The sequence below is a fragment of the Halictus rubicundus genome, chromosome 4 (genome assembly GCF_050948215.1).
Source record: "Halictus rubicundus isolate RS-2024b chromosome 4, iyHalRubi1_principal, whole genome shotgun sequence".
Classification (NCBI taxonomy): domain Eukaryota; kingdom Metazoa; phylum Arthropoda; class Insecta; order Hymenoptera; family Halictidae; genus Halictus; species Halictus rubicundus.
Window position 1 is genome coordinate 1,466,777 of NC_135152.1, and position 15,264 is coordinate 1,482,040.

At 49.6% G+C, this 15,264-nt stretch overlaps 1 protein-coding gene across 1 annotated transcript; it reads right to left on the bottom strand.

The window, feature by feature from the left end:
• Nucleotides 1-514: 514 nt before the first annotated feature.
• On the bottom strand, nucleotides 515-5,767 carry LOC143353829 (uncharacterized). Its single transcript, XM_076787436.1, has one exon. The coding sequence runs from the start codon at nucleotides 5,765-5,767 to the stop codon at nucleotides 515-517; it is 5,253 nt and encodes a 1,750-aa protein (XP_076643551.1).
• Between the last annotated feature and the right edge of the window lie 9,497 nt (nucleotides 5,768-15,264).

Below are 15,264 nucleotides of genomic sequence, written 5' to 3' on the forward strand. Positions count from 1 at the left end.
CTCTCCCTCTTTTATACCCGCGATCATTCTCGACGTTTCTTCGCGTGTTGTCGCTTCCGGGTGAGCGTTCGCGATCTTTCCCGAACGTTCGCGAGCGGGCCACGACCAATCATGCGAGTGTTCGCGTGTCGCGCAATTTCCGTTTGTCGCTGAGTGGCTGGTGCCCGGCGATGTGCGTCGCGTGATTGGTGTGGTCGCGCGAGTCCTGCGCGCCGCGTGTTGTTCGCGCGCGCCAGTTTTCGAACATCCCGCCCGCCTCGACTTGTCGATTTTCCCCCGCGTGCATTAACCGAACGGGGTGCATCAGTGCCGAACGTGTTCGTACGCGTACTTCTCGCGTGGTTTTTGGTGTATCTCGGTGGTGTTGTGAACTTTGTCGCGTTGTGTAAACAAGCTGTACCGCCGATGCTCATTCACACGTGGTGTCGCGTACTACGCCGTACTACGCCGTGTTTTGTCAATGGATGATGCGCGTGGCATGTGCGCGGTGTGCCTGCATCGACGTGTCCATTGATTACTGCGCGTCGATCGGGAGAACAACTAGTTTCGCGACTGGTCTCACTAATTCGGTATTCGCGGTGATTAATTTCGCGACCCGAACCTTCCCGTCGGCTCCGGGGTACGTTTCCGACACGCGCGCGAGTGGCCATTGCGTGGGTGCTGTGTTTTCCCCTGAGATCAAGCAGAGGCAGCCCGGCACGACGTTCTCCTTCGTTTCTCGCCATTTTGGTCGTGCGGTGAGTTCTTGGAGATATTCTCGCTGCCATCTCGCCCAGAATTCATCTCGGATTTTTGACAGCAGCTGCCACCGGGAGAGTCGGTGGTCCCTCGTATCCAGCAGCGATGGCTCCGGGAGTGCATTCAACGCCGTGCCTATGAGGAAATGCCCCGGCGTCAGTGCGGTCAGATCCGCGGGATCATCGGAAAGTGCAGTCAGTGGCCTTGAGTTGAGGCAGGCCTCCACCTGGGTGAGTAGCGTGCTCATCTCTTCGAAGGTGAGCCGAGCATCTCCTATGGTCCGCCGGAGGTGATGCTTGGTTGATTTCACCGCGGCTTCCCACAGGCCTCCAAAGTGCGGTGCAGCTGGTGGATTGAAATGCCATTGTGTCCTCAGGTCACTCATCTGGTCTCTGATCCTCCGGTTCTCTCGGCTGCTGGCAGTGAAAAGACGGCGTAACTCCCCGTCGGCTCCCTGGAAATTGGTCCCGCAGTCGCTGTGCAGGTGTGCACAGATGCCACGTCGTGAGATGAACCTTCGGAAAGCGGCCAAAAAAGCCTCAGCGGAGTAATTGGATACGGCCTCTAAGTGCACGGCCTTGGTGACCATGCAGACAAAGACCGCCAGGAAGCCCTTATACGCCTTGTGACCCCGGCCCGGCGCAGTTCGCATCCAGATCGGCCCGGCGTAGTCAACCCCTGTGGCATGGAAGGGTCGAGCCGGTGTGACTCGATGTTGTGGAAGCTCTCCCATCAACTGACGTGCTGGAGCGGCCCGCCACCGAGTGCACGTGACACATCTATGTATGGCGGACTTGACGATGGAGCGTCCCCTCGGTACCCAGTATCGCTGCCGGATGGTGCCCAAGGTTGCCTGTACGCCGCCATGCAGTGTTTTCCTGTGAGCAGATTGAATTAAGAGTTGAGTGAACAGAGAGTCTGGGGAAAGAATGAGTGGATGCGCCTCGTCAGGGTGTATGGGTGCCTTGTTCAATCTGCCTCCGACTCTCATCAGGCCCTTGTGATCGAGCGTTGGATGCAGCGCAGCGAGGCTGCTTTTTCTTGGTACGCCGTGCCCTTTGGCCAGTCCGGCGAGTTCTACCCCATATTCGGTCCTCTGAACTTGGCGGATCCAACCCTCTTCTGCTTCCAGGATCTCATCCACGCTGAGGGCTGGTGGTAGCCCTTCCTGGCTTGTGCTGGCGTTGGCAGACTGCCCGGCTGAGGTGCCTTTTGATCTGCTGAGCCATCGCCGACACCATGCTGTGACACGGAGCAGCCTGTTGTACGAGGAGAACCGTTCCAGGATGTCGTTGTCTCCCTTGTTGTTGCTTCCTCTGGTGGTGGCTGCGACAACTGCTCTCCTTGCCTCTGGAAGCTGCTCGTGTTCCGTGGTTGTTGCCAGTGGGAGTTCGTCCTCTCGTCGCAGGAACTCCGGCCCTTCCCACCACAGGCTCCAACTGAGGAGTTGTGTCGGTGACATTCCCCGTGAGGCGCAGTCCGCTGGGTTGTCAACACCAGCCACGTGGTGCCACTGCGCTTCTGGAACCCTGCGCTGGATATCTGCAACTCGGTTAGCCACGTAGGTGTTCCACTTCGTGGGATGGGCTTGGATCCATCCTAGTGTTACCGTGGAGTCAGACCACAGGTGTACGGCGGTGTTCGCGAGCTGCAGTGTGGCAACCGTGTGTTGGATCAGGCGAGCGAGCAGGTGCGCTGCGCAGAGCTCGAGCCGTGGTAGTGACACCTGGTGCAGTGGTGCCACCCTGCTCTTGGCCGCCACTAGATTGACAGTCCATTGACCCTCTGCATTTTGTTCTCGCAGGTAGACGACTGCTCCGTATGCGCGTTCTGAGGCGTCGGCAAAACCGTGGAGTTCCCTCCTTGTTGGACTGGTGTCATGCAGCAGTCGCCGTGGTACCCTCACCTCTTCTAGCTGCTTCAGTTCGGCGCAGAAGCTCTCCCAGTCGTTCGCCAGTGCAGTCGGCAGCGGGTCGTCCCAACCAAGTGCTAACAACCACGTCGTTTGGATGATTATTTTGGCTCGGACCACGACAGGGGTGAGCCATCCTAACGGATCAAACAGCTGGGCTGCTCTGGACACCACTCCTCGCTTGGTGACTGGTTGAGCATGGTCGTCTGCAATTACAAACTGGAAGCAATCGGAGCGTGGTGACCATTGGAGACCGAGTGTGGCGTGCGTGGAATCCGTCCACATTTTTGATTCTCCCTGGGCCTCCGGATCTGGTGTTGGCCGGGAGGACTCGTCCCGGTTTGGTTCCAGGGAAACCTGCAGGTCGGCCGCGTTGGTTGCCCACTTCTGCAACGGGAAGCCGCCCGCCATGCAGAGCTGCTGGAGCTGTGCTGCGGCTTCCTTCAAGGCGAGGATGGTGTCTGCACCCGTGAGAATGTCGTCGACATAGGAATCGTGGCGGAGTGCTTGCGCGCCGACTGGAAACCGTCCGCCTTCGTCGTCTGCCAGCTGTCGCAGCGTCTTCACCGCTAGGTAGGGAGCACATGACAAACCGTAAGTGACTGTGTTGAGTTGATATTCACTCACGTGTTTCGCGGCGCTGTCCCTCCACAGGATTCTCTGGTGATCCCGATCGTCTGGGTGTACTAGGATCTGCCTATACATCTTTGTGATATCGGCTGTGACGACGAATTGGTGCTTCCTCCACCTCAGAAGCGTGTCGGCGAGGAGTGGCAGAAGGTTTGGGCCCACGTGGAGGCAGTCGTTGAGCGACAACTGCGCCGGCGAAGACCAGGAGCCGTTGAACACCACCCTCAACTTCGTCGTGGTGCTGGTCGGTTTCAGGACCCCATGGTGAGGTAAGTAGTGGGCTGCTTGTCCAGCTGGTGGTTCGCTGGCAGGCGACATGTGGCCCAACGTCTCGTATTCCCTCAGGAAGTCGCCGTAGAGCCTCCTGAAGTCCTCCTCCCTTTCGAAACGTTGCTCCATTCGTCGGAGCGCCCGCCATGCTGCTGTCCTGGACCCTGAAGAGATGACACCTGCTTTTCGAAAGGGGAGCCTCACCTGATAGCGACCTTCGGGCGTGCGTGAGTGGGTTGCTGCGTAGTGGTCCTCGCATTCCCGCTCCTCGGCTGTCAGGGTGGTGTGCGCGTCCTGCAGCTCCTCCTGCTCCCAAAACCTTCGCACCAGCGTACTCGGAGGCTCACCGACTATCGCCTGGTGCACTTGGGCGTGCAAGGAGGCGGTGGTGGTACCGGCCATCCCGGTGATGATCCATCCAAAGACGGTGAGTTGTCCTATAGGTTCGTCTGGAGCCCCCTTTCTCACTCCTTCCAACACTATTGCAGGGTAGGCGTCGGCGCCCAGAAGGACTTCGATGGGCGACGCCTTTGCCGGTAATGGGTCCGCCAGCTCCAGCCCCTGCAGGTGTTTCCAGGATCTTGGCTCTGCTAGGCTGCTGTGAACATATCCGGTCAGCTTTGGGAGCAGGATCGCCGAGACCTTGATGGTGTCACCCCTGCTGGACGAGATGTCCAGGTTGATTCGACCCCGTGCTCGAGCAAGCTGCTGCCCTCCGACCCCGAAGATATCCACCAACGAGGTGGTTCTTGGGAGCTGCAATCGCTGCGCCAGTGCCTCAGTCATCATCGATACCTCCGAACCTTGGTCGATGAGGGCACGAACCACATGCCTTCGACCGAACTTGTCTGCCACTTGGACCATTGCTGTGGCGAGCAGCACCTTGCCCGCTGAGTTCCGGCAGTCCAGGGTAAGATGAGCTGTCTTGGACATTGATAGGCTGTCGCGATATGCATCGTGGAGTGACGAATGGTGTTTCTCTCCGCAGGTCATGCAGCTTTTGGTGGACGGGCAGGCTGCCAGGGCATGTTTTCCGAGGCAGTTGTAGCAAAGGTGAAGCTTCTCCACCTGCCCGCGTCGCTCTGCTGGGGGGAGTGCTTTGTACTCGGGACACTGCATCAGGTAATGTTCCTTGCTACACTTCGCGCACGTGGTCTTCTGCCCTTTCTGTGCATGGTGGGCTCTAACGCTCTTCGTCGTCCCCTTGCCAGCAGATTCTCCAAAGTTCTGGCGATGTTCTGAGCTTCTACCCTGACTGCGGCTAATTCCCAGGGCTGGCTTCACCGATGCTGCTTCCGGCGACGCCTCTAACTGCTGCCTCCGCTTCGTGAGGAAGTCTCTCAGTGTGTCGAAGGATGGCGGATCGTTGCTGCTGGTAACTCTTTCCTCCCATTTTTCCCGAGTCACTGGATCGAATAGACGCACCACTGAGTAGACAAACCAATCCTCAGATTTGTTGATTGGCCTTCCCAACCCGTCCAGAGTGCTCACCACTGATGAGATGCCCTGGTGAATGTTGGCGATCTCACGTGCGGAGCTCTCTCTCATCTTGGGGAGCGAGGCAAGTCGGTCGAGGCACGATCGCACGAGGATTCTCTTGTTCTCGTATTGTTCCTTGAGAATTGTCCACGCTCGGTTGTAATTCTCGTTTGTCGTTGCCAGGTCCTTCACGAGATCGGCGGCCGCGCCTCGAAGACTCACTTTCAGATAGTGCAGACGATCCACCTTACTGAGCTGGGGATTCCTGTCCACGATTGACGTGAACAAATCTTTGAAAGCTGGCCACTCAACGTATTCGCCGTGAAATTCTGGCAGCTGCATTCGCGGCAATGGTGCTGAACCAGCGTTCTCTCCTTCCTTGGTTTCACTCGCGCTGGAAGGAGCCTTCGCCCGGGATTGTGCACCTACCTCGCTGAACTGACGTGCGAGATCGAGCAGCCGACCCCTTTGCTCCATGTACGCTTCCTCCACCGCGTCTGCAAATTCCTGCTTCATGTAATCGGAGCCCTTGATCGTGTCCCGATGTCGAAGAGTCAGGACATCGTGATTCCGTTGGAACGCCGACCAGTAGTCCTCGAGACGTTGGAGCCTGGACTGGACGTCGCCCGCGGTCATCTTTGACTGCGCGATGGACTTCTTGAAATTCTCCGTTATGCGACTGATCTTCCTTCCCAGCTCACTCTGCTTGGCGAGCAGTTCCTCGACGGAGAGTTCCATTTTGCTTCGAGACTGAGTCGATGTATGGAGTTCTCACTTGTCGGAAGATGTTTCACCACTGCACTTCGCGGAGATTTATTTGTAAATCCGGCTCGAAGGACCAGAAATGTGCGATACTCTCGACTTGATTTTGCCGAGAGTGTGGGAGTTTGAATGGAAGTATGAAATGAGATGGAGTAAATGATAACGGGAGTGAATGCAGGAAATGGAAAGAATGTGATTGCCAGATTTACAATAAATAACTGTATTTATCCTCCGAGAGTTACAAGAATTTGTCGCAATAAAAATGTAAGAAGAATGAATAAAGAATGAATTAACGATATTACTTATACGAATCAGCTGATGTTTGCACGTGCGCGATAGAAAGAAAAGGAGAGAGAGTCGCGGTCGCTCTCTCCCTCTTTTATACCCGCGATCTTTCTCGACGTTTTTTCGCGTGTTGTCGCTTCCGGGTGAGCGTTCGCGATCTTTCCCGAACGTTCGCGAGCGGGCCACGACCAATCATGCGAGTGTTCGCGTGTCGCGCAATTTCCGTTTGTCGCTGAGTGGCTGGTGCCCGGCGATGTGCGTCGCGTGATTGGTGTGGTCGCGCGAGTCCTGCGCGCCGCGTGTTGTTCGCGCGCGCCAATTTTCGAACAGGTGCAGTCCAATATTGGCAAAGTTATGCGATTTTGTCGGAATATTAGTGTTTCGTGTTTAGTGAACGTGTTTCGCCCGGTGACAGACGGTATCCCGGAGGTTCGACTTTTTCCCCGACGGAAGACTTTACCAGGTTCGGGACTCGAAACGGGCGCCAGACACTCGCAAGTGTCACACGAACAATTTCGAAGATTACGCGAGACGCTAATTATTCTGCCGAACCTACGAGAACCGCGCGAGGGCCTGAATAGCGGCAGCCTGGGCCAGGGTACTACGCGGAGGGAATGCGGGACGTTTCCCGCGGCGGAAAGGTTTCTCACGAAAGAAAGATAGACGAGAATGGGCTTCGACTTTACATTTATTAATCTTGCTGATTACAGAAGGCTGCCGGGGCGACCCGGCAGCGATGGAAACGAAGCCCGCGCGGTATTGTACAATGATTCGACAGTTGGACGGTCGTTCGCGCTTATTTCTCTCGATTCTACTTTCCTACGCGTCGAACCCGATCGTAGGCGCGATGTACGGCAGCTACGAGTGGCAATTAGCCAGTCGAGAAGCGACCGGGTTCCGATGGTATACGCGGCAGCAAATTCGAAATGACTGTGGCCGTCAGAATTAGCCGGAAACAGCGATACGGTTTTCGTCGCGTCGTCTCACCGTGGGACGTCCCCAGATTGGATTCGCCAAAAATCGGTAACGATACGGGCCCCCCGTCCGTTCACCGACCGACGGCCTCACCCCCTTCTCGATTCTATTCTGATCGCGATTCACGGCGAGCGAGGTTACGTCTTAAATTCGACTCGAAGTCCGGCCGATTCGCAAAAACGCTACCGAGCCAACGCGAAAATTATAATGGTGCGGAAAAACCTGGTCAGCACTTACCACGCGGCACGTGGCTTCCTAGTCGCTTCGCTCTCTCTTGACGGCAGCTCTGGGCTCCCTAGCGGCTTGTATTCTCCGGAATTCGGCAGCTCTTTCAATGCCTACCCTCGGCAGCGGTGACGATGTTCGAAAATACTTTGTAATTTACGCACTGGTAAAGTGACTAACCCGGACTAGATTCGGCAGCACAGTGCCCTACTTCGCGAAGACTCGCCAACGCGGAAGCGAGGCGTCCCCCACTATCCTACTCTTCCCTGCTCCCGCGCGACGCTCGAACCTATCGCTAGCTTTCGCGCGTCAGGGCCGCGTCCGGCGGTACGGGGCCCTCGGCTACGGATCTATCGGCTAACGCTTTCTTGGTGACGCGCGTTGATTGGCCGCTTCCCTTGGAGACAGACCGCGTGCCATTCCCTCGACGGGTGCGTGTAGCTTTTCGGGACGAGGCGGCGACGAGGTCGAGAAGATGTACGCCTCAGACCCGTAATTCCTCGGCGGCGCCTCCGGGTTGGTAGGCCCGGGCTCGGTGTCCTTCTCGTTGGCTTTCTGCAGGGCGTCCTCCGTAGCCGTCCCCTGAACAGTTTCCCTCCGGATTTTCCGCGTTCCTGTGAGCTGGGAAAAGGATCCGGGTCCCCCTGGGACCCGGCCACGGTCCTGCAACTTCGTGTCGCGCCAAGTGGCGCGGCATTCAAACCGCGTCAATATCCGATCTGGGATCTCGGACGCTCCCAGGGAGATCGATCACGACCACCGTTATCGCGGTGGTGCTGCCAAAGGGCGGCCCGGTCTTTCGATCTCCGATCTGAGGGACGTGGACAATTTTTCCACGTCACAATACATATATATACAACGTAATTTCATACAACAATAAACATATGACATCGACTGATCCGGCGCGTTGCCGTCCCCGTGAGCATCATAGGTGTTCCGAGTAGCTCCAGCATCGTGGGGGGGGGGGGGATCGACGTTCTCAGCTGATCGCCGAAAAAAAAGTGAAAGCAAACTCTCGTCACCGTAACAGCTGACGGATGTCCGCGGGCTCTGCTGAGTACGTCGACCTATCAATCATTTTAATGTATTTTTAATTTGTTTTTAATATATGTTTTATAACTATTGAAAAAGTAATAAGAATGTAAGGATAGATCGAAATGTGCAAGATCACGAGAGTCAATGTTTTTGAGTCGCAATCAAAGTACTGAAAATGACTCGGATAGCGAAGCAGCAGTAGCATGCTCGGATAGCATTTTGTTGAGTTTATTAATTTTATTCACTAGTATTATAATTTGTTTAAGTTTATTATTGTTAATTTTACATATGGTTCATTTATTATTAATTTTGTTCTAAACTTGTTAGTTTTTAAAAATACATTTGTTAATGTATAATAATACATTTTTTTCCTACAAATTTTTTTTTTGTTTAAATTATAAACTATATTGGTAAATATAATTGTCTGTAAAAAATTTCCTCTATAACTACGACAAGTGCCGAAAACAGGCGATTTGTCCATACTGTGCGCCGGACCGTCGCAACATGATCGAGTCGTCCGCACGCACAAGGAACCCAAATATTAAAATAGTTATCGTCCTTTTAAAAGTGTCCTAATATTATTTGTGAGTGACTGTATCTCCGTTACACTCACAGTTTGCATGCACACGCCAATGTCACTTGTTCTGGTAATTCACATTTTTAATGGTGGGGGAATAGGGAAGTCAAAGGGGAAATTACAATGTGGCAAAACGACCAAAAGCTGGCCAAGCATCAAAAACAGTAGAAGAACATTATAAACCTTTCTAAAAATACCGTGTACTGAGGTTTTGATGGTCGCTGATCACGTGATCACGAATGTAATGTTAGGTTAACCCTTTGCACTCGAAGCTATTTTAACTCCAAAACGAAACATTTCTTCCCACCTAGAATATTGCTCTTCTATATATATTTTTTTATGTTATACATACGAAAATAGTGCAATTCACTCGAACAATACAGAAATGTTTAGTAATTTATTAAATACAATCAAATGTAATAATGTAAAAAATATTTTTAATAACGATACAGCAATTTTTCGTGGTGCCTAACAGTCACCATTCGAGTGCTAAGGGTTAACATTTTAATTAACCGTTCGTGAAGGAAATATAAAAGTATTAAAAAAATTGTTTTATGTATTTATATAAGAATATAGAAACGAAGGCTGAGCGGCGGTTACATTTATATGAAAAAGTTGTTCAGAATGTAGAGTTTTACAACATATTCAAATTTTATCAAAATCGGTGAGGAGGAACCTTTTGTGCACAATTTTACCAATACCTTTTCAATCTGTTTGTTTGTAGTATGTTTTATACTGAGAATCAAAATCAATAAGTTGATTTTCTATTGACACAGCTGTTAGTAGTTGTAAAACTTCAGATGGTATTTCGAAAAATCGTACTTGGGCCAGATTTTGGGCGTTTCTGCAATTATTTTAAACAAATGCGGTGTTTCTCTACAGTTTCTCTCTTACAGACCTGTTTTTAAAAATGATAAGGCGAAATTAAAATTATTTCAATTGAACGCTGCATCGTAAAACAGTTATTATTCATTGCTAAATGGACATCATGAGAAAGTGGAGGATACGTTTCATTCGGAAATAATGAATGAGAGTTTGAAATAACTGTTTCGTTGTGAAGAGGACGTGTCGTCACAGAAGGCGAGGGTGTGGTCTCTGTACCAACGCATCGAACTCCTTTCATTTGTGGAAGAAACGGTCCCAGGTATTCGGGGCAGGAAGTGGTATCCTCGCGGGGATACGTCCCCAGGAGGGTACCCCCTTTCCCGACCGGTCCACAAAAAGCGATGCACCGTCTCCCACATTACTGCAGATTGATTTTTGCGGTAATTGGAGGTGCATCCTGAAAGGAGTTTCGGTGGTTGTTTGGAAGGGAAAACACCCGTGAAGACGGCAAGAAAGAAGTGCGTAAATCGTTTTCAAGAAAGAAGTACCGAAGCCCCAAAACGAAGAGTCAAGAAGAAGGCGCGAGAGCGACAGTATTCGAGAAGTACCGACCGCATAAGAACTGTTGTGACACTTGGAAGTTCGCAACATTATGATGAACAACTAAATTGCAATGCAGCGTTCATTTGAAATAATTTTAATTTCGCCATTTTTAAAGTGTTACCATTTTTAAAAACGCATCTGTAAAGGGGGGTCCTTTCCTCATAAAACAATTTTTTTTGTATTCTGTTTGCAGAATGAAGCGGATAGCGAAGCTTGCCATGGAGGATACATCAAGCCGTCTCCAAATATGTGAAGAGGCAGGGGCAGCAGAAAATGTGCACCTCGTCGAAGAAAACCAAACAACGGTCGAGCCATCCAGGATGGAAAATGTAACGCCGTCGTCAAGTGGACAAGAAAAGGAAATATTACGGACTACCTCTTCTGACACCGGGCGTAGTCAAGAAATTCCACAAGAAACCGATAACATTGAAGAACTCGGGGAGCAAACTGCCACCGACGAAGAAATGCACTTCGTCGAGGAAAACGAAACGACGGTCGAGCCATCCACGATGGAAAGTATAACGCCGTCGTCAAGTCGACAAGAGAAGGAAATATTACGGAATACCTCTTCTGACGCCGGGCATAGTCAAGAAATGACAAAAAAAAAGCTAAACGTGGAAAAACCATCAAAGACTATCTGGAGGAAGAAGCGGAGGTGCAGGCCCACCAGCTCGTCGTGCAAAGAGAAACGACGGTCGACCCACAGGAAGAATTGTGTCTTCCGGACGGATCTCTCAGCATTGTGGACATTCCTCATATTTTTCAAGAAATGAAACGCATAAGCAAACATTCTGAAATATTAGATTGTTCGATGGAAGATTTTAACATAATACGTATGAAGAGAACGGGGTTGGAGACCACCCTGACCGTGAAATGCATGATGTGCGATTATAGAGCCGATATCCACAGTCAACCTGATGATCCCCAGGTCATGGATATCAATCGGAATGCAGTGGCAGGAACCATTCTCAACGGAAGCGGCTACGCACAAATGGAAGGATTCCTCACTGCCATTAATGTCCCCGGTATGTCAACGAACAGATACAGCAAATGTCATGACGACGTCGTGGAGAAATTAATCCGCACTGCGGAAGCGGAAATGGTAGCAGCGGCTGAAGAGGAGAAAAGACTAGCCGTTGAAAGAGGCGACGTGTTAGCATGTGGAATTCCACACATTCCCGTCGTGGCTGACGGAAGTTGGATGAAGCGGTCCTACCGCACAGGAAAGTACAATTCAATCTCTGGTGTCGGCGTGATAATAGGCTATCACACGAGGAAAGTTCTATTCATTGGAGTACGAAACAAAACGTGCTCCATTTGTTTTAACGCGGCAAAAAAGAAAGAAGAGCCGCGGCAACACGCATGCTTCAAAAACTGGGGCAGAAACCAGCCGTCCACCAGAATGGAGAGTGACGCCATCGCAGAAGGTTTCAATACCAGCGTGGAAAAACGTGGATTGATTTATTCGACATTAATTGCTGACGGCGACAGCAGTGTCTACAAGAAAATTCTCGACTGTGATCCATATAAAACATGGATGATCCGCGTGAAGAAAATTGAATGCACAAATCATTTGTTGCGCAACTTTTGCAACAAAATGAAAGATGTTGCGAAAAAGGCTCCGCCCGGTCACTACAGGCAAGCCGTAGAAAATAATATTCGGCGGATGCGCTTGGGGATAATGAAAGCTGCGGAGTATAGATTCGAAGAGAATCTGCCGATGGTACAAAAAATATGTAGGAGTTTGTTACATATATATACATTAATGTTGGTGACGATCGATCGTCGGCAGTCAGCTGGGACGATCTGACATTCATCCGTTTGTCTCGTCTGCTCGTTTCACTGGTAACCGGTTGTCATTACAAGCCGACGATCGATTTGTTTATAACAACCTGATGTTTGAGCGTGAACAGCGTAACACCAGAATTTGTAAAACCGTCAAACAATAAAGATCTTCTTCCTACAAATCTCAGAAGTGGGATACGAAAGAGATTTTGTGATAGTGCGTGAAATTTCGTAAATTTTGTTCGCGACTATTGAATTTCGGAGAGTTTGGTATCGTATCTTTGTTGTGAGAGGTGATTTAGTGGCGGTTGTGATCGTGAACTTTTGGACTTTCGTTTGATATCGATTCTGTGCGCTTTGAAAATTGGTGACTCGCGATGTCAGAAAGTAGGAGGAATTTGACCAATCTAACCATCGTTGAGCTCAAGGAACTTCTCAGATCCAGGGATATGATGGTCTCAGGCTCGAAAGCCGAATTAGTTGCCCGCTTGATCGAGGCTGACCCGAACATCGAAAACGCTATTCAAGAGAATTACGAGACGTTCGCCAGGAACGCGATTTTTATCTACGCGAATTGGACTTATTAAGACGAGAGAGAGAATTAACCACACCGACGCGTTCTACAGGGAGTAGCGTTACCGTCAGGCCTACGACAAGCATCAGAACAATCGCTGATTTACTATGTGAATTTTCGGGCGCGGAAAATACGTTCAAAATTTGGAGACAACATGTAGAGCGACTCAGAACGATGTACAGCCTGGACGATTGTGCAACAGTAACCATAATTACGTTGCGCCTACGAGGAAAAGCTTTGAAATGGTTCCATTCTAAACCAAGCCTGTTAGAATTGTCCGCATCACTCTTGCTGGAAGAAATACGGAAGATGTTTGACCATCGGTTAGACAAATTAGCCGTGAGAAGAGAGTTTGAAAACCGTGTGTGGCAAAAGAATGAGTCGTTTCCTGACTACTTCCATGACAAAATTACGTTGGCGAACAACATTTTGGTGGATCCGGAAGAATTGGTGGATCTGGTGATCGACGGAATTCCAGACCCTCAACTTAGAGACCAGGCACGTATGCAGCGCTTGGAGACGGCAGATGAACTTCTCGATACGTTTCGAAAATTATCATTAAGGAGAGTTCGGGAGCTCGAGGATCCGAAACGGCCGATTCCAGGGAGGTTGGTGACGACGAGGGACACCGGCGTTCACGATCGTACCTCCAGGGACTCCGCGCAGGAGAAGATCGTGCGGTGTTTCAACTGCAACGAATCAGGGCATTGGAAGAAGGACTGCACCAAACCAAGGCGGGAATGGGGTTCTTGTTTCAGATGCGGGGAAAAGTCACACCGGGCAAAGGATTGTCCGCAACAGACATTACCAGCCCAGTTACAGCGAAAGCAACAGGCCCCTGCCTCGACGATGACTTCGACTACGCAACCAGGGACGACAACGCACTTGGTCCAACCCTGTCCTCCGGAAACCCCGTTCAGCGTGCCGTTTTCTTGCACAGCCCAGGACAGCAGCGGAGCGACCTCCTACGTTTCCACCGTGGCAATTATCGATTCAGGTTCGCCCGTTAGTTTAATCAGAAGAGATGCGTTACCGTCTAGTTTTTGTTTCGAGCGGCCGGTTAATAATAAATTTTATGGCGTAAATTATTCACCAGTTAATATCCTTGGTGAATTTACAACCGAAATTTGTATTAACGATGCACACGTTCCAATTACACTTTTTGTCGTACCAGATACAACTATGTCACACTTCGCATTATTAGGTAGAGATTTTATTCGGTCGCCAACGATTGAGATTAAGTTGGGGAGTTCCGCGGAAATCAAGGTAAAGGAAAGAGAGCCCGAGGAATCGGACAAAGAATTTTTTTTCAAACAAATTCTTAAAATTGATTATCTTGAAAGTCCAAATTCCGCGAGCGACCAATTAAATGTTGATCCAGAATTAGATATTAGTATAGAGAGGAAACTCAAGGAAATTTATTTTTGCAACGACGTTCACGTAGGCGACAATGAGCAATACCCGAATACTGTCGAAGCAGTTATTTCGTTAAAAACCGAGCATCCAATTAGCTTTCGGCCGCGTCGACTAGCTTTTGCAGACAAGAAAAAACTACGTATAATCCTTGACGATTTGTTAAGAGAGGGCACCATTAGGCCCAGTAATTCCCCTTATGCTAGTCCAATTGTGTTGGTCAGAAAAAAGAATGGAGAAATCCGCTTGTGCATTGATTATCGTGAATTAAACAAACGTACTATCAGAGACAACTTTCCAGTACCACTTATAGACAATTGTTTAGACCAACTTAGAGACAAGAAATATTACACGAAATTAGATCTTAAAAACGGTTTTCACCACGTAAAAGTCGCTGAAACGTCTGTAAAATATACATCGTTCATTACACCTTTAGGTCAATACGAGTATCTCAAAATGCCATTTGGACTGACCAATGCACCTCGTATTTTTCAAAGATTTTTGAACGAAATCTTTAGTGATTTACTTAGGCGGAATAAACTATTACTTTATTTAGACGATTTTTTGATAGCTACGGGAACGGTGGACGAGCATTTGGATATTTTACGAGAAATATTTCATTTAGCGAGAAAGTTTAATTTACGATTTAGATTAGATAAATGTTCATTTTTATATCGTCAAATAACATATTTGGGATATTCGATATCTGACAACGATATCGCGCCGGCGAAAGAAAATATCGAATCCGTGGTCAATTATCCAACACCGAGAAATATAAAAGAAATACAACGTTTTGTAGGTCTAGCAAGCTATTTCCGCCGATTTATTAAAGATTTCTCACTAATTGCGAGACCCCTGTATGATTTACTACGAAAAAATGCAATTTTTCATTTTGGCCCAGAACAAAACCAGGCATTTCTGACGTTGAAACAACGTCTAACAAATGATCCCGTTTTGGCAATTTACTCTCCAAAACTAGATACAGAACTCCACTGCGACGCTAGTAACAGTGGATTTGGAGCAATTTTACTACAAAAACAAACTAATAAAGTCTTTCGTCCTGTTTTTTATTTTAGTAAAAGGACGACCGCCCAAGAAGGGAAATATCATAGTTTCGAACTCGAATGTTTAGCGGCAGTGTATGCGATTAAGAGATTTCATGTTTATTTATCAGGG

What these genes read in the sequence shown, in the direction of transcription:
- LOC143353829 (XM_076787436.1), bottom strand. Translation starts at nt 5,767, where the DNA reads ATGGAACTCTCCGTCGAGGAACTGCTCGCCAAGCAGAGTGAGCTGGGA.